The sequence below is a fragment of the Platalea leucorodia genome (assembly GCF_965183815.1).
Source record: "Platalea leucorodia genome assembly, chromosome: Z".
NCBI classification, from domain to species: Eukaryota; Metazoa; Chordata; class Aves; order Pelecaniformes; family Threskiornithidae; genus Platalea; species Platalea leucorodia.
The window spans coordinates 1,488,468-1,515,659 of NC_138858.1; the positions used below are offsets into that span (position 1 = coordinate 1,488,468).

Here is a 27,192-nt window from a genome sequence, read left to right on the forward strand (position 1 = left end):
GGAGAGGTAACCGTGAGTAATAAGACACAGATAAAACAAACAAGCTCTGGCAGAATATCAGGTGAAGCTTTTTGTGGCAGGACGTGGATTTTTGACTCAGGAATAACATCCCTTATTTCTTAACGTAGAGCTAAAACTGAGAAAATATCAAGACAGGTACTATGTGCCAGAGGCCCTGCCGGGCCTCCCGCGGCTCAGCTCAGCTGCTCTTGCACACCCAGAGCTGGGGCAGCAGAAATCTTTCAGGTGTTATAAAACCCGTTTAATTCCATCTTTGCTTCTCGGGCGATGTGAGCACTGCCCCCGTCAGAAACACCACCCCGGCAGTCGGGGATGCGGAGGGAACGGTGCTTCGTTTCGTGGCTGGGAAGCCCAAGCCCTGTTTTACCCCGTGGCATGGGGAGACTCTGGGTAGGGTCTGGGATCACCAAGCAGCATTTTGTGTCTGTTAAACGCCCACAATTCTGGATTCTTTTCTTTCTTTGAGCAGTATCCTCAAAGAAAGCCTTGCACAGCAACAGGCCCCTCCTTTCTTCTGAGCCACGTCCCAGTTGCATGGTCTCCACCTTGACCGGACCTCTCACCGTGCCGTTTCCATCTCCCCTTCTCCCCGGGTGACAGCAGGACGGGGTTCAAACTTGCCTGCCTCCTCCCTAATTCTTTGAGGTCTTCAGGACCAGCCACTTCATCTTTCTCTGCGTTACCCATCCTTGCACCCAGCAGCGAAACCAAGCCGTATTGCCCGGTACGCAGGGTGATGCGCGCGGGTGCGCAATGCAAAAGGATTTTTTCCTCGTTTTCTGATTTTTTTCCGAAAATGCACCATCTCTACTTTTATCCGGCTATTTGAGGTTGGGGGTTATTTGCAAGTACAAGTAAGTCCCAAGTACAAAGTTAATCCTCAGAGCAAGTTACACACGTGTCAACGTGAGCTCTGAGCATCCCCGGGAGCTCAGAGCCGCGGCGGCAGCCCAGCCTCCTCTGCCGCAGGCACGTGCTCCTCCCAAACGCCTTGTGCATCGCAGTGTGGCCAGGTCACCCGTCACCAGGACCGGGGTGACCGTATTTCACATTTTCCCTCGTGGTCGGGGCAGAGAGCCCGAGCCGGTCCCCGGGGCGGCCCGCGCCACGGCGGTGTATTCGGCGAGCCCCAGCCTCTCACCCCCTTGGCACCATTGACTCGATGTAGCTGCAGCACCGGCGCCGTGCCCGCGGCCTCTCCGAGCTTCGGTTTCTCCGTCTATACAAAGGGAAACAGTGACAGAATAATATTTAACTGCTAGATAGAGGGGCTGCGAGGCCTAACTATGTAACAGCTGAAAAGTCTTCCATATGGCAATGTGCAATAAATGAGGAGCAGCGTTCCTCTCCCGCTCCCTCCCCAGATTCTTGTGGCAGAGTGGGAACGAATCCGAGTTTGCAGGATCCCACATCTCTCTTCAGTCCTGCAGATCATTTAGCAGAGAGGAGGGTAGTGAGAAATGCTGTTCAGTGCTTTGATCAGCTCTGCTAACGGTTTACTATGTAGACAAATTGCTGCATGTGACTGACAAAAAGGCCATGTTTTGGTTCTTAACATTAGCCGTGTGTCCATTTGCATGGGGTCTGCAACTTTTTCTTACCTTTTCCACATTTTTTTTCTTTTTTTTTGGTGTATTGTTTTAAAAAATAATTGTGCGACAGCGTAATATATATAAATTCTTCCTCAAGTTCTGGTGCAAGTAGGTCTTTTATCATTTTACAAAACACTGAACCCACTTGGGAGAATATGTATTGTTACTCATGAAAATCATTATATTACAGTGTGATTTTTTTTTTTCCTTAAAGACTGAATATAAGATCAGGCCCTCGATTGCCTTGTGCTTCAAAAATGTTTACTTATTTTGTAATGGCGGCTAATGCTAATGGGCAACAATTGACCCAGAACTTGTGGAAACCCCTTAGTGAAGCAATATCAGCAATAACTGCAGCGCCGGTCACTCTAGATTGCACTTCAACTGCAAAAGCAAAGATAATCCCTTGTAATCTGAAATTGCTTGGTTATTGTGTGGTACGTACAAGCGATGAACTGCCCAGCACTGTATGAAATATTAAAAATCTTACTCTGTTGGTTTATTTTGCCAAATACTTCTCCAGTGGACTCTGAACTATGGTACAACGTCCGTAGTCTCATATTGAGACCGGTGACACCGAAGTGTCCAAACGTAGGAACCTCCCATCACTTAGCCCTGCGTGCCTTGGGAACATAGAGAAAATGTCAGAAATGAACCTTAGACCCACTTTCCTGTCCGTCTCCGTAGCGAATCCCGAATCGAAGCCCCTGGGATGTTCAGGCCCGTAGCCTCGGCCAGCAGCGTTCCTGACTTTGGGCTGGTAACCCCCACGCCACCTGGCAGGCGTTGTAGGGCCTGCTTACGGTGCCAGAGCGATGGGGAGAAGCTGTCGTAGTCTCGCTAACCTCAACGGTTCAAATGTCCCGAGTCAGGCACCCTCCCATCCACAACAAAAAAGAAATCACGACATTTTAAAAATAGGAAAGATCGGGTTGGTTTGATTAGCCTTTGGGGCTTTCTGCCTCAGAGTTCCTGTTTCCCAGCTCTCCTCCGCAGACACGGGAGTTAGAAGCTTAGCCTTCAAAATACGAAATGTGAGATCATCCTGTAATCGATGACTACAGCAGCTCTGACTTTCCAGAAAAGAAAGCCCACCAAATACTCCCGATAAAATGGTAAAAAATTGGCAATAGTGCCTTTGTGCAAGAAGAAATCCTGGCCCATGTGGTTTAAGTTTCTCTCTTGGCTTTTCACAAGCAGTGTAGTCAAAAATAAACCTAGTGGCAAATGGATATTTTAGATAGACGGTTTTGTTTAAAATAGATTAACTGTAAAGTATGTTTCTGTGCTCGGTTGTTTTTTTTTTTTTTTAGGATAAGCGTTATGGAAGATGAGGGATAAGCCAGGGTGCCCGGCGCCTCCCTCCCCGCGCCCAGCTCCGGGGTCCGGGCCAGCTCCCACCGCGGCCGAGGGGATGCGCTGAGCCCGATCGGGTGTTAAAATTGGCTTATCTGGAAAGCAAACATTGATGCTGGTTTGGTTTTCAATAGCTAGTTTTGATCTAGGGTTTTATTATGTTATTAACTTCATGTGCTATCTGGTAAATACAGTCTGTATAGCGTTTGAGGTAAAAGGAGAAGAAGTTTGATGTTTTACAGATCAAACTTGGCGGATGCTCGCAGAGATGTTCTATGGTTTATTCTGGCAATCTCAGACTCATTCTTTTGCCGTATTCCTGGCTTCCAACCTCAGTCACAGCACCCGCTTCGGCCAATTAGTTTGTGTTTGGCAGTGCGGGAGCAGGAGCACGTGCAATTATGTCACCGAGTCAGTCCCTGCTGAAAGGGCGATTTGCTTAAAACCGGCTCTGGATAGAGCAGACGTGCCCGCCTAACGGGTTCGATACGTACAAACGCACAGGAATTCGGTGGAATCGCCCTCGTCCTGACTCCCACGAGTCACGTCTGACCGACTGTTTCAATTTAGAAAAACACTCGTGAATGCGTTTATATCGAAGTGATTTGAAAGTGTAGCAAGGTCCGGGTAGTAGCTTGATGACCGGACTCGTGCGCGGAGCGTTGCTGGGGACAAGGACTGTCCTACCGGCGTGGCCGTGGACGCTGTCCGCCTCGGCCCCGAGTCCTTCAGAGGCGGGCTGAGGCGGTGCCGCCGGCCGTCCCGGCTCTTCGGTCCAGGCTCTTTGCGGGAATAACCAACCGTCAGGGCCGCTCCAGGGGCTGCCCCCCGCTGAAACATCTGGTGGAGAGTTTGTCCCCTAAATGAGAAAGAGCGGGGCTCGTTCAGTGCTGGGACAAAGGCTGCCTTCCTCCTGGCAGGCGAGCCTGGAAACAAGGCGTGGGATTATTGGGTTGATTAGGATTGCCGTCAGTAGGTAGTCTATAATATGAAAGCAGATGTAGCCACATTTGGCTGGTTTAAAGTAGCTTTTTAGAGACTGTGGCTTTTCGGATCTGATTTATTCATATAGCATCTGTATAATTAGATATTTATACTGTATTCAGTCTATGGTGCACAAGTATCTGAATATGAACCTCTTCCCGGGGAGAGAGGAGAGAATATTAATGTACAAAAACATAGGAAAATAAGCGTAACCTTTAGTTGCAGTAGTTAACAAAAGAGGCGATTATAAGTTACGTCATCTAGAGTGCAGCGGGTTCTTCTCTTAACTCGATTTGGGATCCTCCAAAACCAAGACCAGAAAATGGCGACGGCACGTGCTACCGAAAACGTGCCCCATCTTTATGCCTGTGTAAGGTAAATACGGTGCAGCTTGTTCTTTTGTTTATCCAGCATCCGAATGAGCTTTCTGCGGAGCGGAGCTGGGGCTCGCTTCGCTTTTTGTTTTCCTCAAATGGGAGAGAAGCTGGTCGGAAAAGGCTGGTGGGGCCCGTCTTCATGGGCCTCTGAGGGCAGGTCCTGGTCACGCAGCTGGGGCAGAACGCCGCAGCTGGGTGAAATTCTTCACATCTGGGCCTTCAGAGCCACTTCTCCAGCCACAGCGGGTACGTTTTAATAACTACGCTCCAGGATTTGTGTAAGAAGGATGAGATTATCCAAGTGACCCAGACTTAGAGGAATACTGGTTCTTTTAGTCATCTTACTCGATATTTTGCCGTTATCCGTTTCAATTTGTGGCCGCGAGCTTGGCACCCAGCAGATAGCTTCCCTTCCCCTGCTCCTCTGCTGAGGGCCTCAGGTACAGCAGCGTCAGGAACGTGACCGCTCTCGCTTCCTTCCAGCACCCGTTCGCTGTGACCTCGTGGAGGGTCTGCTTCCAGACACGAAGCATCCCAGCAGCGGAGCCGCTCCCCCAGGGCCCCGTCCATTGCAGCACCCCTGGTTGAGCGAGGAGGGTGCTCAGCAGCTCCCTTTCCAAATTCTCTGTCTTGAAAATCTGGCTGGAAAAGCAGGGACCCGTTCTCTCCTCCCCTCCTGGACCAGGAGAGATGGCCTCCTGCGGGAGCTGCAGAACCTGCCTTTCTCTCCTTCTTCTCCTTCTCCTTCTCCTTCTCCTTCTCCTTCTCCTTCTTCTTCTTCTCCTTCTCCTTCTTCTACTTCTTCTCCTTCTTCTTCTACTTCTTCTCCTTCTTCTTCTACTACTACTACTTTTTCTTCTTCTTCTACTTCTACTTCTTCTACTTCTTCTACTTCTTCTACTTCTTCTACTTCTTCTACTTCTTCTTCTTGGATTTCTCAAAAGTTTCCTCACCCTTTTCTGGAACTTGCCGCTGGGATCTGACACGAGAGAAGCAGGGAAGGAGTGGAAGCGAGTATATACATACCAAAGCATCGAAATTATATCAAAGAAGTCACAGCACCATTTTTTTCGAGGCAACCCCACCTGGTTTCTCTGCCTGTTCACCGGTTTGCCATACCTTGCCTGGGCGGCTGCTCTGGGGTGACCAGCGGCGCAAGGGGAGAATGGAACAGGGCCGTGAAAGAAAGTATTCACTTAGATAACGCCCAGGTAACTGGATTCTGACAACGTGGCCGTGTACCATGGCATCCCACACTTGCTGTGTCGTGCTACGTAGGTGACATGTTGACCTGAATTCGTCCCGACTTGTGTTGTATTCGGGGAATGTGTTTATGCTGTAAGCGCATGGCTAAGTTACACCTGAGCAGCCTTGTTCTGCTGTGACCTAGAAGATGCTGAAAGAATGATGCCTAACGTAGAAAGTGCTGAAATAATGCATTATCGGAGCATTTGATGCATCTGTTAGGTGGCGTGTATTTTAAAGGCCCCTGCCCTTCGGTGGCATTCCCTCTGGGTACAGTAGGACATCGTTTTTACCAAAACAATGGTTTAAATACTCATCCTTGACCCTTTACGTGGAAAACAAGTACGTTTTGGGCAACGGAGACAAGACGCTCATTGGACAGGGCCGCGGGGAAGCTGCTCCTCCTCGCCGGAGGAGGCCGGCGCGGTGGCCGGTAGCGGCGCAGGGCGGCGGGACGCGCTGTCCCCACGTCACTCTTCCCCGCCCGCGCCTCGGTGTCTCCACGCTGCCAACCTCTCGTTAAGACGAAGGATGTAATTGCAGCGTTGCCGGCACCGCTCTGTGGCAAGGGCTGGAAGATGTCGGCGCTGCCTGGCGCCCGCCGGGTGTGCGGGGGGAGCGGCTCGGCGGCGCAGATGCAGGCGCGGGGGTCCGCAGGGGGTCCCGCACAGCTGCACCTGCAGCGGCCCCCTGCACCCTCGCACCGGCATGTCCGGAGCCGAATCCCGACGGCAAATCCTCGCCTCTGTCGGTGCCGAGTCCTGCCGGGGAGCTTGGCTCTCCAGCAGCCCGCATTAACAGCAAAGCCCGGCGCAGAACAACCGCTTTCGCCCGGTTCAGCGAAAATCCCCAACGTAGCTATGTCGCGGCCAGATGCAAATTCGCCGAGCACTGCGTTTGGAGATTAAAACAGCAACAAAGATTTAATTTTTTAAAAAGGCTGCTTCTCGTCAGATAACTCCCCTTGTATTTTTAGCGGTTTGCTCTTTTAATCAATGGGTTCCCGTTAGCCGGGAGCCCGGCTCGGCCCCCGCGGCTGGGGCCAGCGCGCCGGCAGCACCCCCGAGAGCCGGAGGGTGGGAGCCGGGCGGTGCCGCGGGGGTCTCGCGGGCAGGGTGGGGGGCCGAGGGCTGCCGTAGCCTTGCCTCGCACCGTTCCGAAGCCCTGCCTGCGGTCCGTGTCCTTCCGATAGTGTTCCTGGCTGTTATTAATAATACGCATTTTACGTAAGGTACACGTTTCTATTTCTGAAAAAGAAAAAAGGAAAAATATCCGGGACAATCGCAAGTTCCCGAGCGAGGCAGGAAAATATATTAAAGTTATCTCGATGTATGCGTTGAATGCAAATACGATATGGTAAAGTAATTAATTTTTATTGTCACGCGTTGGGAATTATGTTAGAGTTAGGGGCTTACTCCCTGCAAACCGCCTTAACTTCTTGTTAACTTCGTGTTACGTACGATATATTTACACTGAAATTTTCCCGTTCGGGAGAACGAAAGCTCTGATATGACAGGATCCAAATGAAGTTGGACCGTTCCCCACTCCGAGGCTGCAAAAAACAAGCTGAAATCATCTGCAGTCATTTCCATGACACATTGGTCACGATTCGAGGATTGCTTTCCAGAGTCGCGGGTCTCTCTCCGTTTCCGTGATCTATAGACAGCGACACGTGAAATTTTGAGAATTATCTAGCGCCAGGCAGAAGAAGCTGCTTCTGCTGGAGTCAGGGGATTGTTTCCCTGGCAGGAAAGCGATTAAGTGAGATGATTTAAGGGTCCATCCAATCTAATTTTGTGGTAAAATTTGTGCTAAAATGTAATGCTGGTTGTATAACTTTGTGTGGAGCTGTGAAACTACAGCTTTTATTAAGAGAGAAAATACCGTATTTTGCCGTTTGCAAACGCAGCAGGGAAGAGCGGCCTTTATTCCTAGGTGCTTATTAAAAACATTCTAAGGGGGTTTTTTTAATAAATGATCAAAGCGCTTTGTTATTTTTTCCCCTCTGGAGCATTAATAGGAAGTTAGTTTTGCGAAGCAGGTTTACGGGTCTGGTGAAGGTCCCGGCCGTCCGCGGCGAGCCCGGGGCCCGGGGCGCGTTTTCTCCCCCTTGCCGGGGGAGCGTTTTGTTGCACGTTGACCTGCGGTAGCTGGGATTTTTGGCCTTATGTATTATACGCCGAGGGTGGTTTAAAGGTTACAAATGTGATCTTGTCAGATTGACAACTAACTGTTCTAATGAGGAAAAAATCCTCAAAGCATGAAATTTGAATGAAATGTGTGATTATAATTCAAGTACTGTTTACCCAAACCTCTGGGGACCTCCGGAATAAAACGCCGAACAAGCGAGCGAGCGAAACCTCCGCTCGCGCTTTCCGCCTGCCCCCCCGCGCGCGCGGCCGCGCACGCCGACCCGACAGAGCCGGGCGGAAAGTAGGGAAGAAAACTTTGCCGCGGCCCAAGACGGCGGCTGGGAGTCGACATCGCCGTCTCTTTGTCGTTGATTAATACTGTATGTGGCGCGCGACCACGTCGAGGAGTAAGGAAAGAGGTGCTTTGAATTATTAAAGTTGAGCCCGGAGACTGGCTGTACGCTCGGATGGCATTTGCTTCGGCATATGCAAATGATTTAGTTTCATTTGGGATCAATTCCCAGGGGCCCTCCTTTCCTGTGATGCTCTGAATTTGGCAAGCGAGCGAGCCCCGACGTGGTGGTGATGGTGGTGGTGGTGGTGGTGGTGGGGGCTGTGTGTCCCCCCTGGCTCCGTTGGCCGGGCCGGCATGGCGGGGCGCAGGGGGGCTGCCTGCCAGCGGCGCCCACTGGGCCGGGGTGTTCGTTAGCGGGGTGTTCGTTAGCGGGGTGTTCGTTAGCGGGGTGTTCGTTAGTGGGGTGTTTGTTAGCGGGGTGTTTGCTACCGGGGGGGTGTGCGGTTGGGCGTTTCCGACGGCGAGGGCAGGGGAGAAGCGGGGGGCTGCGCGGGGCTGCGCGGGGCGCGGCAGCTGCGCACAATGCTGGGAGCGCGCCAGCAGCACGGACAGATGGCGGAGTTATTAGATGTGCATCATACGATTCCCTTCCTGCCACTCGCTTTTTAATCAAATTAAAACAAAAAAAAAAAAAGGGAAAAAAAAAGGGGGGGGGGGGAAGAGGGAGAGGGAGAGGGGAGGCAATTAAGCGCATTTGCATGCGGCTGGGTGATGGGCCCGGCTCCGCGGCCGGCGGGAGCGCGCGGGGCGGTGCGCGGGCGCGGGGCGGTGCGCGGGCGCGGGGCGGGAGGGGACGGGGGGGGGGGGGGCGCGCAGCCTCCGCCCCCGCGCGGCGAATGGTCTCGCCCTGCTTTGCATATCGCGCGCGCCCGGGCCGGCCATATGGGAAGATGCGAGTGGAGGAATTGTTGTGAAAAAAGGGAGAGCGAGTTTGAAATAAAAGTTGTGAGCGAGCGGGAGCGGCGGGGGCCGGCGGCGGGACCATGTACTGCGCATACACGATCCCCGGCATGGGCGGCAACTCCCTCATGTACTACTATAACGGGAAGGCGGTAAGCAGCGGGGCGAGCGCGGGGGCGGCGGGGGCGAGCGAGCCTCGCGCCGCGCTGCGCTCCGCGGGGCCGGGCGGGGGCTTCCGCGGCTTTTGCCTGCCCCGCTCGGGAGGGTTGGGGGGGTTTGGGGCCGGGCGGTGGGGCGGCGGCCCGGGCTGAAAAGTTTGGGGGGAGGTGGGAATAGCGCAAAGCAAGGGGGGGGGGAGAAAAATAACGGGGGTGAGGCGGGAGCGGAGCGCCCGAAGTAGCCGTAAAATAAGGGAAAATGGCAAAAAAGCCCCCTTGCCGCCCGCGATGTGGTGCCTCGCCTCTGCCGTCTGACTTGGGTCCTTCCCCCCCTTCCAACAGAAACGCTTTATTGAAGGGAAAAAAAAAAAAAAAAGGAAAAAAAAAAAAAAAAGTGTCTGGTATTTTGTGCATAACCCCAGCAGAAGGTTTATACTTGCCATCTGGAGGTTTATTTTTTTTTCTCTGGCTGGGTCTTGAGAAGGAAAAGTATTTCAGTATATTTTAAAATATTTGGGGGGTGGGGGGAAGGGCGAGGTAAGGAGGGGAACTGTTGCTGAAGGGAGAGGAAAATAAAATTTGGAAGGGCTGGGAAGGGCGGGCGGCGCGCGGGGGGAGCGGGCTTCGCAAACCGCTCCAGCCTGCGGTCTTTCAACTTTCTTGCCTTTCATCTGATACCAATCAGGGCGGCGTAGTTAGGCCAGAAGGGAGCTGGTGGAGTTGTAACCCAGGCCCGGTTGGGACGGCACGGCCGGAGCTAAGCGGGGATCCTGCCCGGCCGCCCGCGGATGCGCAGGCATGTGTGCCATCGGCCCGCGCGCCCTTCTCCCGCAGCCAGCCCGAGCGGTGCCGGGCGGAAAGGCGCGCTCGGCAGCCAACATCTGCTTCGATAACTGAGATTTTTTTTGGTTTTTTTTTAAATACGCTTCTTGGCGAGAGTTGCGGGCCTCGTCTTTTGTTTTGAGTGGTTTGCAAGTAACGCAGTAGTGCAGGACACTGGGTTTGGGGGTAGAAAGTAGGGGAGTTTGCACAGGAAAAACAATTGAGATTTAAAACTCTAAAAACGCAAAAAAAAGAAAGAGTCATAAATTTCCTGCGAGGCTTTTTTTTTTTTACCTTTTTAAATTTTTTTTTTTTACATTAGTTACCCCTATTCCGGAGCGGGTAAGGCTACGCCTAGAGCCTACCTGGGGCTCCCGTGCGTGGCAGGGCCAGCCGGCCTCAGTAGCTCTAAAAGAAAAAGTTGCCGATCGCTGCTGTTCATCCTCAGTAAGCAATAAAATCCCGGCGGCAGCAGCCTGTAAACAGGAAGCAGCAAAGCGCGGCGGCGGGGCGACGGTAAACAATTTTCAACACTTCGACCAACTTCATTATTCTTTGGATTTTTCTGGCGGGGGGCGAGATGGGGCGGTTGATAAGCGACACGGAGGTGGCTGTGGGAGCGGGGGTTTTCCTTTTGTTTGGGGTTCCCCCTCCCCCCCCCCCCATTTGGATATTTTTTTGTTGGTTTCTTTTTTTTTTAAGTAACTAAACATAGAAAGCAAAACGCCCAGCCTGCCTAGCGAGCGGCCCTGCGGTCCGCGTCGCGAAGGCTGGGAACGCCGAGACCGTAATGTCGTCCTGTCGTGCCAGCCGCCTGTCGTACTTACATCAAACTGCGGAATATGACATCATAGGGCTAATAAACCCCGCGCGGCTGCCAGGCCTTTTCCCCTATCCTTTGTGTTTTTCAGAAGGTGGGACTCGTAAAAACCAGGCTCGCTCTGTCGCAGATGTATTTCTAGGCACCGGTGGAAGGGGTTCGTGAAAAGCCAGCCCGGCCTCAGCGCTTCCCCGCGCCGGGCGAGCACAAAGAGGGAGGCGAGGGTCCCTGGCAGCGCTGCCCGCTCCCTGCCCGGGGAGAGGCACCGGCCGCGGCCAGGGAGGCGCGGGAGCCGGGGGACGAGGCCGGCACCGCGGCGGTGGGGAGGGGGAGAAAGTATTCCTGCCTCCACTTGACAAAACAGATTTTTGTGTTTTATAGAGCCGGCATTGTTCTGGCTCCGGTTCCGCATTGTGCAGCTCTTGATGCGGTGCCAGGCATCGTGCGGAGATCGGGGATGCCATGCATTAATTGTTCACAACGCCTCGTCGAAAGGACCCGCGGCTCTGGGGGCCGCGCAGCTTTCGCCCGGTTGTCGGAGCAGCGCGGGGGCTGCTCTGTCTCGCACAAGTTTCCTCGTGCAGGAAAGACAGAGTTCCGAATTCCTCCCTTTTTTTTTTTCCCCCTCTGTTTTTTTTTTTCTTTCCCCCCAGTGACAAGTCAATTACTTGTTTAAATGCAGTTTGAACTCTCTGAACTGCGAGCAGCGGCGGAAGCAGGTCTTCCCTGGGAATAAACAAAAGAAGAAAAAATGCAAAATCATTCCAAAGCCCTCTGAAGCGAAGTTGCTGTGGGAAGAGGAGGGCAGTTGGGTACAGGAGGCACGAAAATGGCTGGAAAAAAATGAAACTGCCAGAAACGCAGGATTTGCAGAGCACGTTTTCTGCAACTTGCCTTTTTTTTTCCCGCCCCCCCCCCCCGCCCCCCCCCTCGCTCGCAGGGCATTTTAGGAGAGCTCACTCCATGGGAGAGCACTTTTTGCCTTTAACTATGTACCGATGTTCATCGGTAAGAAATCTTTTCCTTCACGGCGCTTGCGATGGAGGAGATTTGTTTTAAGATTTTCTAAAACAATAGCAAACCTGCCGGCGTCAAATACTAAAGTGTAAAGATAAGCTCGTGCCCGGTGACTGCATTAATGGTGTAATATATAAATGTTGGGCTCTTGGTTCGCTTTTTTCCCCTAAAATAGTACAAAAAAGACGTTTTGGCGAGGGAGTTAGAAGTGTGTTAATCACCGGCTATCTGCGATTAACCAGATGAACACTTGGGTTCCGTTGGAAGCAATGAAACAAGAAGAGCCCTTTTTTTTTCTCCCCGAGCCTTGCTTCTCGTTACCCGAGACGCGTGGGATATTTTAGGATCCGCACATTACCTGGAAGGGGATGGATGCCGGATTACTGCCTAAATTTGATTTTCAGAATTGCTTATTTTCAATTGCATCTCGCTGAGATTTTAATAAAGTATTATTTGGTCGTAGACAGCGTGCTGAAATGCACGGGACTATAAAGAAGAAATTATTGCAAATGAAAATGAAAAGCAAAAGTGGCAAAATTTTCTTTTAATGGTATCTTAAGATCCCATCATCAGCTCCCACCATGCGCATGTGTTAAATCATATAGGGAAACCTATAATTATTGTAATTGCTCTTTTTGCTTTATCCTAACAAGCTTCAACCCATCTCTCAAACTAGTTGTTTTGAAATAGTTATTTGTCAAGTCATCAAATCACAAAAAGTAAATGCTAATGAGTTTTTCCTGTTTACATTCTGTCTGCTATTCTTATTATAAAGCTTTTCAACCCCATAAAGTTCCTAGATGAAGATGAATGCTCCGTGGTATCGTTCCTGCTAATAGGCTAGGCCAAAGAGTGTAATAATTCCATGTACCACGCTTAATAATGACAAGTGAGGAGTTGTGAATGGCACGAGGCTGGCGTCGCTCTGGGAACGGCGCGGAGAAACTTCTCCGGTTGAGCGGGAGGAGGGCGAAATGTCGAGGTGGGGACGGGAGACCCTGGGGCGGGCGGGCACCCAGCCCGCCGCTCCCGGCTCGTCCTCGCGGAAAGAAGTGTCGGCGTTGCCTTTGCTGGGAGCGCTGGGGGTACCCGCAGGCGGGTCATAAAAACAATATTTATTAGCAAAAGTTACAGGATACTTTAAACCATTTCCGAAGCGGAGGGATAGATTTTGTAACAAAGTAACGCTGAATTTACGGCCCCTTCCTCAAATCGCATCCGCATACGGGGAGCTCGGGCTTCATGATTTGAAATCCATGTGTGGACGTACGGACGTACGCGTACAGAAATGCTCCCTCTTTTCAGGATTGTGAGCGGAAGCCAAAATATCTAGACGACGTTTCCCATATTTGTGGTGTTTATGGAAGGGCTTTATGTTTATATCATAAATTAATGTAAATTTGCAGGCTCCCTACTGATAACAAGAAAACAAAATTTTGCACATTATATACATAAAAGGATATATATGGTTATATACACACACACACACACACATTTTGACACAATCGGTGGGTTTGTGTTTTACCTTCTGGAGGAAGGGAGACACAACAAATTGACCCGCAATCTTTGAGTTTGCCGAAGTAACGGTAGCACTCGTTTTGGAGGGGCGCGATCCCTTACTGCTCAATTAAAATCTGCACTTGGCAGGGCTGCTCACTTTCGTCCCCATTGTATGTGATGGAAAAGAGAAGCGGCCTCGTGGCTGCAAAGCCGGGTTTTGCTGAAACGTCTCGGGAATTATTAAAGCTGAGCATTCTTGCAGGATGGGACGTTGAATCTTAGCTTTAAATATGCTTTGCATATGCTGATCAGAAGTGAACTTCACCTCTTCATCTGTGCCAGTTTGGAAATTATTGTGGTGGTTTTTTTCTCAAAAAGAAATTATAAAGAGAGTTCTATTTTATTTGGTTATAGATTGATGGAAGACACGGAAAACGCTGTTAGGGTGTTGACATCTTATAACGGTGTATACCATGAGCTGCTTTTTTGTGGGCAGGGCTGGGGGGGTTAACAAAAGATCTAATGGCTGGTGCAGTCTTCAAATACCTTTCCAATTGATCTGCAGGAAATTGTGCAGAAGAATTGTTTGTTTCCTGTTTCGGTATAAATCTGGTTTGCATTATACTTGGTTTACTGTAAAATTGCCGTGGCACTTCGGAGACGTGGGATTTGGTTATGTTGCACGGGGAATTTATTTTGCAAAGTGACTGGTTTAGCCGATGTTGGCTAGTTCCTTTCTGATTTTCTGATATTGTCTTGCTGGTGGAAGTTTTTTTTTTTTTCCCTCCCCTTTTTCTTTTTTAACCCGGCCTCTGAGGTTGTGCAGCCGGGGGGGGGTAGGATGGGTGGCTGCAGTGCAGAGGCTGCAGCGTGGCGGGGAGCCTGTCCGCAGCCTCGGGAAGCCGATACAGGCACGAGATACCTGCGCAGGGCTGCCCTGCCTTTGCGGTGCTTTTCCTTTATTATTTTAAAAAGAAAAAAAAAAGGGGGAGCTAATTTTGAGCTGGTTTCTCAGGCTGCACTTGGCAGTGCTGCTGCGATGAGTTTGCTGCCTGGCTCTCCGGCCTCCCTCCTCTGTGCGGGCGTCTTTTAGCTCCTCGGGATTTTTTTCAGACAGCCCGCTAAAAGTGAGTTTCAAACCGTCCCTTCAGAATTCCAGTGCCCCATAACTGTATTTTAATACGTCATTGCCAACACTCAGTAATAAAAAATCGTAACGCCCTTCTGCTGAAAAACCACCTCATGTATTTTAACTAACGCTGGCTGGTGCATAGCCAGCGCTTCCATATCAAAAGTGTTTGTATTTATTGTTGTTTGGTTAATCAAAAGATACGCTATCGCGGGTAGCTGCGACCGTTACGTCAGAAATGCTCTCTCTGTTGCGTCCCTTTTTACGGTGGAGAAATTCTCAGGCTCATTAAAAAGTTGCTGTGGGTCTCTCAAGGTTCAGTGGGAAGACAGCATTCTCAGCCCTCAGCAGGGATCTCAAAATATTTAGCATCTAGCTTTGTTCTGGCATGGCAAGGCAGAATCATCCAAAACTCGAAAAGCATAGATTCCACTGGCACATGTTTCTCCCCCAAAATTCAGGGCAGGTCTTGCTTTTCTCCACTCGCTGAATTTATGTAGCTTCATTTGTAAGGTTTTTTTGGGGGGTGGAGTTTCTTTGTTTTTCCTCGTTGCTGGTTTTTTTTTTGGCTTTTTTTGTTTTTCCTGAGAAAGTAATATTCCAGTGTTATCTCCTGTAAGTCCAAGGGCCTTTTAAAGTTGGAAGTTGGCTACGGGAGGAGCAGGATCAGACCTTTGGTGTTGAGGGATTTGCCCTTTTGTGCTGGGGGTTGTCTGGTTTCCGAAGGCGCAGCTTCAGCTCTCCACGCTCTCAGCTTTTTCCCAAGCAGAGGTTTCTGTGTGAAACACAGCGTGCAGAGCACAAGTTTTCCATCTAGGTTTTAAACCTGCGTGCACACAAATACAAATGCCCTCTGCAATGTGCTGTGTACAATTTGGTGCTTGAGCTTTGAATTCCTTCCCCTGCAAGGGCCTTGGTTTTGCTTATAAAATTAATACTGCTTTAAAAAAAAAAAAAAAAAAAAAAAACAACCAACACCAAACCAAAAAAACCTCCCCAAAGTTTGAGCAGAGGAAATTTCATACACCTGCAGAGCTTTATTAGGTGTCTGCACAGGAGTGAGAACTCATGTGCACAGGATCAAATTGTTCTTTAAGCCATGTACTACTCTTTTGGTAATGAAAAGCAGCTGAAGAGAAGAAGCGGGGTCTGCAGCCCCCCGACTGGGAGGGCTGGAGCTGGGTGCTGCCGGGGTGCAAGGGCGACAGAACCCGGCAGCCCGCAGACCCGGGGCCGGCCGCCGCGCAGAGCCGGCGCGTCCCCGGCGCGGGGGCACGGTGCCGGTAATTGGAGGGGCTGCGCGGGGAAGGGTGCGCCGCAGCTGCTGCCATTGTAGCCGGCCCGCGGATGAAAAGGGGATGGGAACAATCCCGGCCAACATTTGACTTGGCTTTTTCACCTCCGCAGACGGGAGGGTGAGAACTGCGGAGCAGCAGTCGGCGTGCACCAGCCACGGCCCTGACAAAGGGGATGTCCGCAGCGAAAAACAAATCGTGCCGCTTTAAAAATAGCTCTTCGCTCACGAAGCGGCCTTTCGTAATTGCAGTTAAAAGAGTTTATCCAGCATCTGGGTGAATCATCGTTATTAAATTCTGTTATTAGCCCTATACGTTGGACTTTTTTTTTTTTTTCCTTCCTTTTTTTTTTTCTTTGGTCCCCCTGAAATGCGTGATAGCAGCAGTCGTACCTCCTGGAAGACACGGTGCACAAACAACTCGTCCCTCAAGGACAACCTCATGGAAAAGGTCTTGTGCAGCCTATCTAGCTACCCCTTCTCTTTTTTTCCTTTTTTTTTTTTAAAAAAAAAAAGAATAATGCTGAATTACTCAATGGCTTTCTAATGAATAAAACAAACCAAATTGATGTAACATGCATATTTAAACCCATTCAGTTAAGTACTGACGTGATTAAAATAATCAAATGTATTACTTAAAAAATTAAAAAGGATAAGTTCTGCACCCCATTATTTTATTGACTTTTAAATATAAATTGCAGAAATGTTTACATTCCTAACGGCATTATGAAGCTAAACTGACAAATCAGCGGGAAAAAGTTGATTGCCCAGCATATTATTATGGCTGCACCTGCCACGGCAGCGCGTCGGCTGCGGAGCGGCGCGGGGCGCGCGGGCTGCCGCCTCGGCCTGCCGTTGCGGGCGAGGGGAGGGCTGGGAGGCAGCGCCGGGGCGTCCGCAGCGGAGCTTGGCTTTTCGCAGCGGCTCCTTCTTGCAGTCAAGTGATTAACGGGCTTCCAGAAATCTTAGGCAGCTTAGAAAAAAAAACAAAATATGCAAATAGAGGGAGAGGTAGTACTCTCGGAGAGCTGCTGCGTGGGGTCCCGGCAAGCAAATGTAACCGCAGATGAAGGTGTTTGCCTGCCCGTTTGACGCAACGAGAGCCTGTGTTTTTCAAAGGATTTGTGTTCTCATCAGCAGAGAGCGTGAATCGAGGTGAGGTCCCAGCTAGGTAAGGCTAAAACTGCTGTAGCACGGTCGCTGTCAAGTGCTGCTGTTACGCAGTTGAAGCCGGCCGGCGCGCTCCTCCCCGCCGGCCCGGAGCCCGCAGGGATGCCGGGGTGCCCGCAGGGATGCCGGGGTGCCCGCAGGGATGCCGGGGCGCTGGCCCGGGAGCCCCGCGGCCCCGGGGAGCCCCTCCTCGGCCACCCGCCTCCCCGGGCTGGCGCGCCCCCCCGTTAGTGAAACGTTTGTTACTGCACGCTCTGCTTCTTGCAGTCTTTAATGGGATTGTCGGGAATGGGGATAAGGAAATATTCCAGTTCGGCTGCTCTTAAACGTCGCTCTGCCCCCCTGTAAAATAGGTAGACTGTAAGAGTTGAAGAAGAAATGATTAAGCTATCAATGTCTTTTAAGTGGCGGTTGTTTGAGCTGCTTAGACAATTACAGATTTTGAGTCACAGAACGATTTGAATTCCTACGATTTCTGAACACCTGATACGTATCGCCGCTCTCTTGCATCCCCCCCTCGCTTCGCAGCGAAACGTTTGCATAAATACCTCCTCAATCTTGCGGTGGCTATTGGGCTAGAGGGTTTTCAGAATTAACGCTGTTTGCAGAACTAAAAAACACTCTTCAGCTGCGGGCAGAGGGGAGGGAGGGGGAGTGCGACCAGGCAACCAAATGTATTTCTTGCCATTTTAAACCTTGCCCGCGCCTATTGCAGAAGGCGAATCCCTCGCATCCCTGGCTGTCACGGCACGCTTCCGCGCCGCAGCCCGGTACGAGATGTCCTGTGCTCCCGGTGCGGGCCTAGGGCAGTTTGGCCGGCAAAGGGAGGGAGAAGCATGGATCAGCCATCTTCCCCGCCGTTAGGTTCGCGAGACGTCCTTGCGCGTGGTTTGGGAATGGGGACAGCTGCGAGGCTCGGAGTGATGGCAGCTGCCGGGATGCAAAACTGATTTTCCTATTAACACCTGAAGAAGAGGCAGGGTAGCACTGAAAACTTAAATAAGGGAATGTAAGCTGATAGGCAGAGCGTCGGGATAGCAATCCCGCTTCCCAGCAGCCGCCTAATGAGACACAACCGTTGCGTGACGGGGATGGTCAGGAGCCCGCGCCCCGGCCCCCTCGCCCCAGGCGTTCCTGGGGCTGCCGGGGTGTGGGAGCCGGGAGCCCGCTGCCGGGGGGGTGCTCCCGGGCAAGGTTAGCCACCAAATATAACATTACTTTTTCTTTCCCACCATTTGAGACTTCCAACTCGTAAATAAAAACCATCTCCAGGATAAAACTTGCCGGTCGCTATTTTTATCAGGAAAACAACAACAACAACAACAAATGGTGTGGATGGTTTTTTTTGTTTGGCTTCCTAAATTAGTATTTTACAAACTGTTCACCATTTCAGAAGTTAAACACATGTTGTTTTCAGTGGTTCATTAGAATACAATGTTTTTGTGCTAATCTACTTCAGGCAGAGTTTGGGTGCAAGGTGACTGGTCCCAGTTTAGCCCCAGGTCCCTGGTGGCCGATAGCTGCCATCCGTTGGGATGATCTTTTTTTTTTTCTTCTTCTTTTTTTTCTTTTTTTCTTGTTTTTTCCTCCTTTTTTCTCCCCAGCCCGCCCTTTCTCACACGTGTGAGCGGGGGGGGTCACTTCTGATGAGAAAGGCGGTGGAGGTAGCCGCTGTTCAGCATCTCTGTGACTACGGCGAATTCCTGTTCGGCACGGCCGTAGGAAGCGTAGGATAATAGTCTGCCTCAGCGTCGAGAAGAAATAAATATCCCCCCCCATTCCCCGGGAGCACCGTCTCCCCTGGTTAACAAATCTGCAAGCGCCGTGCCAGCACACATCTGTCTCGTGAAGAAGGGCTGTTGATTCTGCCAAAGCCAAGAGAGGGCACCTTGTAGGGGAAAATAAAATTACACATGTATAGACAGCTCTGTACTGATCACTTCTGGCAGAAGCCTGTTTCTGATAATCCCCCTCGCTGCCTGAGCCACACACACAGATCTGTGGAAGTCGGAATACGAAATAAGTTCTGCTGCTCCGATTGCACGCAGAGATCTGCCACGATTTTGAGGTCGCAGTTGTAGATCTTCAAAAGATCTAGACTGAGGTCTTTAATTTGGAATGCTATTAACTCATGGGATGGTAATTTGCTTTCAGGGTCTTAGTGTCTTATTTATAGCCTCAAGTATTTTTCGTAGCAACTTTTACTGTGCTGGGGGGGGGGGGGAAGGGGGGAGAAAGATCCAGTAAATAAAATCACGCCACGTTAAACCATCCTTTTTGTGTCCTGTAGCTCTGTATTTGATCTGAGAGGAAATGGCAGCATTTTTAGTTTCGTGGGACCAGCTCCTTAATCCGGGGGGAGCAGCCTGTGCCTGCCCCAGGCCCGCGCCGAGGGCTGGCTGGGACGCGGGGATGTGGTCCCTGCCGGCCCGAGCCTGGGGGCAGCACCACAACGGCCGCGGCGCTGACGTTTTTTGGTTAAAAGCAGGTTATGAATGCTTTCAAAGCACAACTCTCATGAAAAATATTTTGGGGAAGTTCAGAAAGTCCAGTGCAGAAGGAGCGGACGGTGACAGCAGGGCTGCTGCCTCAGTCATCTGCATTTCTGCACCGCCTTTAATGGGTGTTTAAATATCACGTGTGTGACTGTGGACTTGCACTGTCCGTAACATCTTGCTGTCCATCTATGACCTCCAGCTCGATGTCCCCGTCACCCAGCGCAATTTTGTAAGGTATTGGGCACTTACGTCGAGCTGTCACGTGCAGAAAAAAGGGATATTTAAAATTGTTGTTGTTGTTTTAATCTCCAGTAAGATGTAGATCAGATTCTCGTAAGCACGTACACGCATGCAGTGGCTTCACTGGAAATATTCATGTGCTTAAATCTGTGCATACTAAAACTCCCAGCTGGAGGAGATCCCGGGACTCTTACTTGCAAAACAGAAAAGGGAACCGTAAATACAGACTTTCACGTGCGTGTTGGCCTGTTTGCAGTTATCGGCACACAGGTGGGAGCGCTTTCAGGTCAGAAGTTTTGAAAATTTGTACCTTTAGTGCTTACTTCAGAACGGCTGGAAGGTTTAATGATTTGGTTCCCTTCCGCCTCGGCCGCAGAAGTAACCATTAACCGTTTGAGAGATGCTGGCGATGGTCCGCGGTGATGCCTTGCGCGATTAATAAAAGGCCTCGACGGAGAGAGACAAACGGCAGCAGGCATTGCGGGGCTACCTGTGCTGGAGGGGCTTTGGCTTCCCTACGATCGGGTCAGTGGGAATTTAACCCTTTAACTCCACGTCAGCTGGCGCGGGCTGCCCAGGCTCAGCCCCGCCGTCGGTGCTCCCCTGGGGCCCGATCCTGAGAAGGCCCTGCCTCTCTCGGGGCTGATGCCAGCAGATCCCATTTACAAGAGCTGGAGGACTTTGGAGCCCTGCTCTGTGACGGCGGGCATCTTTTTTTTTCCTTTTCCTAGACAGACGAGGCATTCTAGCAGTAATGTAAAGATCAGTTTTTACAGATGATCCATGAGAGAGGTTCTTGACTGACTTTTATTCTTTCTGATAGCTCTGAGAAAGCAGCCACAGCATTGTTCAGCTTTATTTTTAACACAGAGCTAATGGTTGTACCTCCGTACTGGGCTTTGCCCGCGCCTCTCTGTGTCGAAGCCAAGCAGCGTACACCCCAAGGGAAGCTTCAAAGCTTTGTGCCGGTGCTGAGGCCACAACGGAGATGGCCCTCCGTCTGATGGGGCCCGTTTGCTGATGGGTAGGGAGTAACTGGTTTTCTGAGCAGCTCTTTCCACTTGTGGTAGAGACACGTTTTTTGAAATACTGCTGTGTCAGAGTCCGAAGTCTGGTCCGTAGCCGTAGTTACTTTGAGGTGCTGATGACTACAGCTAATGACCGCTTTATTAGAACAGGAATACTTTTGGCTTGGCTTGTGGCTCTCAACTAACAAGCTAATCTTTCCCTGCTGCTGGCGGCCCTATATTCGAATGCCTCTTGTAATTTTTAGTTAGGGTAGTCATATTTGCATAAATGCGTCCATATTTTTTAAAATTGCCTTTTCTACCTATCTTGTTTATCGGCCCCAGTGAGCGCAGAGTCTTTTCAGACACTCTTTTCTTGGGGAGACTGGGCATCGGGAGATAACAGTGTCGCAAACTGGCAGATGCTTTATCCTGGAGCTCGTGATGGTGTGCACAAACCATCATTTTTTCCTTGCAATAATTATGGTGTTAAGAGGCATTTGTGTTGTGTGCTCTCTTTCAGCTTGCACCATGTTTGGTTCCTGTTATGCAAATACCGCTTTAAACTTAGAAATGCCAATTTGCATTAATATTTTGGTTTCATATAGCTAGCTATTGCATTGCAAAAACAAGTGCATTTTAATGAGCATTTGGCAGAATGTTAAAAAAAGATACGGTACTCATTAAATTCTATTCTATGAAATGCAGTAGTTTGTTGCCAAAAATCATTAGGATAAAATATAAGGCAAGTTAAGGCCACCAGTAGAGCCCTCATCAAAGAGCGCTGCGACACCGCAGAGCCGCGAAGCCGTGGCGTCCTTCGCTGCATCGTGCAAACTTCCCTCCCTCGCTGCCGAACGGGAAGACTGGGAACTTTCGGCGTCTCTCCAAACCTCGCCTGTCCCCGTGCCGTCTCTCGGCGTTGCCATCTCTAACCTTCCTGCCCCGCGCTAGCTCCTGTCGGCGTCTGTTTGGTTCCTTTAATTCATCTGCTCCTGCAGACTTCTAAAAGACATAAACACTAAATTGAAAAACAAGATTTCATTCCCTAATGCGTTTCAGAGCCTAATTTTGCAGCCGACTTTTCATTAGGCCTAGGTTTCCTTTGGCATCCTCGAACCGGAGTCACGCATGACTCAACGGCTTTGTCACGTGGAGGAAGGAGCGCAGCATCCCCGCGGGTCCGCGGAGCGGCTCCGCAGGCTCTGCTGCTCGCGGGGGGACCTTTTTACGGAGTTTTCTGCCCCTTGCTCGCTTATTCCTCGCTGGACGAAAGTGCCTCTGCCCGGAGACAGCTTCGCCCGCGGGAGGAGGAACGCGAGCTGGGAAAGCTCGCCCTCCTCCGACACTCTTTTTTTTCTCTTTAAAAAAAAGCGTTGGCGTATTAATATTGGAAATGCTTCCAAGGCTGGTACTTGAGAAGCTGCTTTTCTGTAAGCTGGCTGAAGGAGGGCTAGGACAGGGTTAAATGAATTCTTTTCTTCATTACTCAGAAGTGATATAGACTTTTCTTTGACTAATGTAGCTTAATTAGTGGTCAATTAAAACTGAACATTGTTGAATTGAAGTTCTTTGATCAAAATCCTTGGCATGGGCTCCCTTTCTTTAACTAGCCACCATCTTGAATTCATTTGGAATCAGTAGTGTAAACAAGTTTAAAACTGGTTCTTTTATAAGAAGTCAGCAGGCTTGTATAGCTGTGGTTTCTTTCTTTTCCCTTTTTTTTTTTAACTTCTGTAGGCGGCAATTCAAAGCAGTGTTAAATGAAAACAGTGCTACACCCTGAAAAGTGCATTTTTAAAAAAAAAAAAAAAAAGTTGCATTAATTAATCAGGATTCGGTGGCTCCTCCTTGTTCCTTTTCTTGTCATAATCTGTATTTTTCTCTCTGGTGAATAATTCCTTTATTATCTGAAATATATCTTGTTTCCTAATTGGGCAGCAGTTGTTCAGAGTGTGCTCGGGGACTCCACAGTTGACAAGCAAGCGAAAATAAAATTGGCAGAGAGAGGAACGTGTTTCAAAACCAGTACAGGGCCTTAGATTTAATTAGAGAAGTGCAGCTTTAACTTCTGGTGATGTTGAACAGCAATAACTTTAGAAAAGCCTTGATGCATCATTGGGAAATTTTGCTTGAGGGGTTATTTTAAGAATTACATCTTAGCAGGTTTCTGGTAAGCCAGCGTTAGGCTCAAGAAGGGCACAGCGCAGATGATGGTCGTAAGGCGTCCTCTAAAAATATTTTGGGTTACATTTTTATTGTTTACCTAATAGTTGGGTCATTTCAGCGGCGAGCTCGAACCGAAGCTGAAGATGAGAACGCTCAGTCATTGCTAAAAGCTTTGTGAAAAGTCATCGTTAAATGCCCAGCTTTGTTAAAAGCTAAACCGAGCTAGAAAACGGCTATTGGTGCTGGCAGCGAATAAAGGAGGTTTTAAAACGCCGTTGAGTTTTTGATCAGCAGAGTTCTCTTTCTGATACGGATGAAGCAGACTGAGATTTTTCAAAATATATGTATTTATCATTAGCTTTCCTTTAAATGCAGTTATCTAAGCTGCAGTATTATACCTTAGTAATACTATTTAGCAGCTAAACTCTGAAAGAAAACTATGTTTTGGGGTTTTTTTTGGTTTGTTGTTGTGCTTTTTCTCTTTTTTAAGTTTTTCCCGTCGTTGGGGAGGGTTTCCGCTCCGTGTCCTTGCCGGTTCCGTCCGCCTGCTCTGGGGCTGCCCCGGGCCGTCCGAGTCAACTGGAGCCCATGGGTTTGAATCGCAGCCCCCGATTTTGGCGTGTTTGAGTATGTGACACTATTCACGCTTGTAAGGCTCGCTTCTCGAGCCTGTGCCTGGGCTGTTTTGTGTGCCTAATTTGTGTGCACAATTACGGTGATTGCATAGCCCGGCTGTGTACAAAGGATTACGGAGCAGCGGCGCGGCGGAGTCGCGGGCACAAGTGCTTCATTTACATGCAGTCATGGTAATGGGGAAAACACAACTCGGAGCGTGTTTGAAAATCAGACCCCGAGAGTACCCTTCATTCAAAGTGCTTTTTAAACACTAGCAAACTAAACTTCTCAAATACAGCTGTGTGCAGCTCGGGCTGTGAACCGGCAGAGCTTTAGAGCAGTATTATTTTTTTTTTCCTTTCCGATGTGAATCCGCCCATCTTCGCATGACCGAGTTTGAGTTTGAGTCAGACTCAGCCGAGCCCAAATCTGCATGTCAGCCTTCTGAATTTCCCACGTTCGCGCTTAAAGCGGGCAGATTCACACAGTCCCGATACTCCCGATATTAATCAGGTTTGCTCCAGAGCGCTGCCCCTGCCCAGCACGAGGTGCGCTGCCCCGGCTCGCAGCCTGCTTTTCAAGTGCGATTCATCCCCAAGAAATGAGGTTTAAGGGGTTCAAACTTCGGATGCATTTATTTAAGCGTAGTGCTGCTGCCTGGACTTGGGCAGAGCGTAAATCTTTGTATCGCCCGGCCTGGTTCTCACTGGCAGCGGAGCGGGAGCTGGCCTGCGAGCATCCCTTTCCCACCCTCGCCTCCAACCTAATGCATTTACCTCGCCTTTTCGATCAAAATATTTTATAACGTAAATCTCCCGCTGGAAATCATAATAAAGAAGTTTAAACAAATGACTTGCATATTTCCTAACTGCTTCTGCCTTGCTCTGGGCTTTAATTGTAGGAGGGACTAGGAGGAAATTGCTCTGCGGCGATGACATGAACAGATTTCTTTCTTTCTTTGAATGATGGCGTTTTCAACTTTTAATCCCTTTCATCAGAAACTGGGTGAAAATCATAGTCCTAAACAATAATTAAAATAAAATTTCCATCTCTTGACAGAGAGAGAAATTGTTTATAGTAAATGTGCCTTTCAGCCTTCCCTCATGCCTTCTCCCAAAAGGGCTGATTAGGATGTAATAATTGGGGATGATAGCAGGAGGAAGACGACAATTCCATTTAATTAAAGATAATTTATTTTACTTTAACTTGGTGATGTCCCACATGAATAAGAGTAGATTTAGCAGATAGATTTATTAATGGGTACTGACATCTCTGCTGACATAAAAAGCAAACATTTTCTTTCCTCATTGTTTTTATTGTGTCTCGGCACCTGAAACCGCTGTCACCCCACTTCCCGCCGTTCCCGGAGATGAAGACATTTCCGCAGAGGGCACGGCTCGTGCTTCGTTACCCGAGATGGGCCCGAGGCGCTGCGTTCGCATCAGGACCCACCTCTTCCTAAAAATCGAACCGCAGGAAGGCGGAATCCGGCCTGGGCTCCTTCTCACCGACACCTTCATTTCCACTGGAGCGGGTTGAGCATCCAGTTGCTCCTGGAGTTCCCCAGTTGACGCAGAGCGCTGGGCGAAACCCCGGCTTCTTGGGGGGCGCGCGGGGGGGGCATCCGCCTCTCGGCCCCAGCTGGAGCTGGGGCACGGGGCGCCTGATGGCAAGCTTGCCGGCGTAGCCCGTAGCAGAGGAGTTTATAGCCAATTCCCTGGGGATGCTCCATCAGCCTTAGTCCTGAACGGGGGTATTTCCATCCCTCGCGCTCTCCGGTGAAGCACGGTTTCCTTTGGGTTGTCCCAGTCCCTCCCAGTTCGCCCAGCTCAGCCTGCGCCCGCTTGGCTCCCCTCGTTCCCCGCTGATGACCGTCACAGCCCCGCCATCAGCTCCTCTGATTGACGCCCACGGTGAGGGTGCGCCGCTGGTGCGCACCCCACCGCTCTCAGGAGCTCGCGTCAGGACTTCAGGCAAACAGATAAGGTCTAATTAATGTTTGTATATGCTTTAAATTATTTGATCACACTGTGCTAGGTAGATAATGACCAGAAACACAGGAAGATTGTGAAATTAAGGCTCTTTTCTTGCGGAGAGATTTGAGAGGAAAATATGGGCAGATGTCTGATACATTCACTGTCTCTGCATGTATTTGTAAACAGAGCATAGAAAATGAAAAAAAAAACCCAATACAAAATGGTTCTCAATAAATGCAGTGGAGAAAAGGAAGTTAGAAAGCAGATCCCGAAAGAAGGAAAAAGAGTGGAATGGTCCTTTTCCTTTTCTCTGTCTCTTCTGGGAAATCTTTTACTAAAAAAATAAATGCTTAAAAACACGCTATCTGACGTGAAAAGTGAATTAGAATTCACGTATGGAAACTGCCCCTGGAACTCGGCCAAGTGGCACCTTTGTTCTTTTCATCGTCACTTTTATTTCTATTTTCCCACTCTTTTCCCTCTGCTCCCTCTTTATTGCTTTTTGGAGGTCTGGTTCTGCCTTGCTGAGCATCTGCAACTGTTGAAATCCTGGTAACTGCAGGATGTTGGCTTAATTTTTTAATTTTGTCCCATCTCTCCGGTCACACCCCTGTTTCTTTGTCCTTTCTTCCTACGCACTCCCTCTCGATTTTGCTCTTTTGCTTCTCCTCCTGGACATGTCTCCTGCTCCTCTCCGTTGCCCTCCGCATCCTCGGGGTCCTTCCCCGATCTGGCCAGCGCTCGCCGCGAGGGTTGCGTGTTGGTTTACCCAAGTCAGGTAAGGGAGCCAACTCTTTCCCTCCACTCTTGAGTCGCCAGCTCCTCATCGGCTTTCATGGAGTCAGCGTCTCCAAAATCTATAATTTTCTCATTCCTCCACAGCCTCTGTTGCATCTTCTGTTGCATCTTCTGTGCTGGCGCATCTTTCCATCCCTTCCCCCGTGCGTTCTCCGAATGCCAGCAGGGCTGGTGAGGGCAGGCTCGTGGCTCGGAGAAGCACGGCCAGGGTCGTGCTCAAGCCTGGAGCGCCGTCAGGACGGCTCTCTGGTTCTCAAAGCCTCCCTTGCTCCTGTCCCTGTGACCCGGCGGAGGCTGATCCTCCCGTGCGCACATCCATGTGGCCTGGTGGCTAAAAAAAAAAAAAAAGAGAAAGAAAGAAAGAAAAAAACCAAACGGATGGCAAAGCCACGCTCAGCTGCATGTCACTCGGCTGTGCCGAAGGTTTTGTGCCTGACGCCGCTCTTCGATTCTGCCCGTCTTGGCTGGTCTCACCGCTGGTGGTGCCGGGATCCCGGGCATCCCCCTTTGCCATGTCCCCTCTGTAACGTACTCTTAAATAAAACATTGAGGCCTTTCTGCTGTGCAATCACTATGGCCCATTGCTACTTAGTTATTAAATCTCCCTCTCTATGGATTTTTCTTTGACTCTCCTTTTCTTTCTGTTTTGCTTTCCTCTTTTCGTTCCTCGTCCCTGGGGCTTCCTCCTGCCGTCGGTGGCCATCTCCCAATCTCTCCTTAGCCGCTCTTTGGTGTTGTCCTCTTCTTGCTCCTCTCGCTCTTCCTTTTCTTTCCCTAACGCCTGTTGGAAACAGTTGTGCTTTGGTGGGACCATTCGGCGAGCTCTGCCTCCTGGGTTGTCCAGGATCCCAGCAAAGCGCGGTCGATGTCATGTTAGAGCAGGATCCACCTGCGGTTCCTGGCCCGGCTGGGGTTGGTGGCGTTCGCTCTTGCGCTGCTTTGGTAATGACCCGGGACAGCTGCGTGATAAAGACAAATGGCAGAGAGAAATCAGAGTCTGAATAGAAAATCTCCGGG

General features: G+C 50.1%; 1 protein-coding gene across 5 annotated transcripts in view; it reads left to right on the plus strand.

The window, feature by feature from the left end:
* TCF4 (transcription factor 4) overlaps positions 1 to 27,192 on the plus strand; it is a 236,476-nt gene that overhangs the window by 159,064 nt on the left and 50,220 nt on the right. For 2 of the 5 annotated variants that reach the window (XM_082335902.1, XM_082335903.1), the window contains exon 1: positions 8,931 to 9,114. The exons of the other annotated variants lie outside the window; for them this stretch is intronic. In XM_082335902.1, coding sequence (XP_082192028.1) covers positions 9,046 to 9,114 — 69 coding nt within the window. In that variant the 5' untranslated portion in view covers positions 8,931 to 9,045. Of the gene's footprint in view, positions 1 to 8,930; positions 9,115 to 27,192 lie in introns of those variants that run through there. 5 annotated transcript variants of the gene reach the window in all.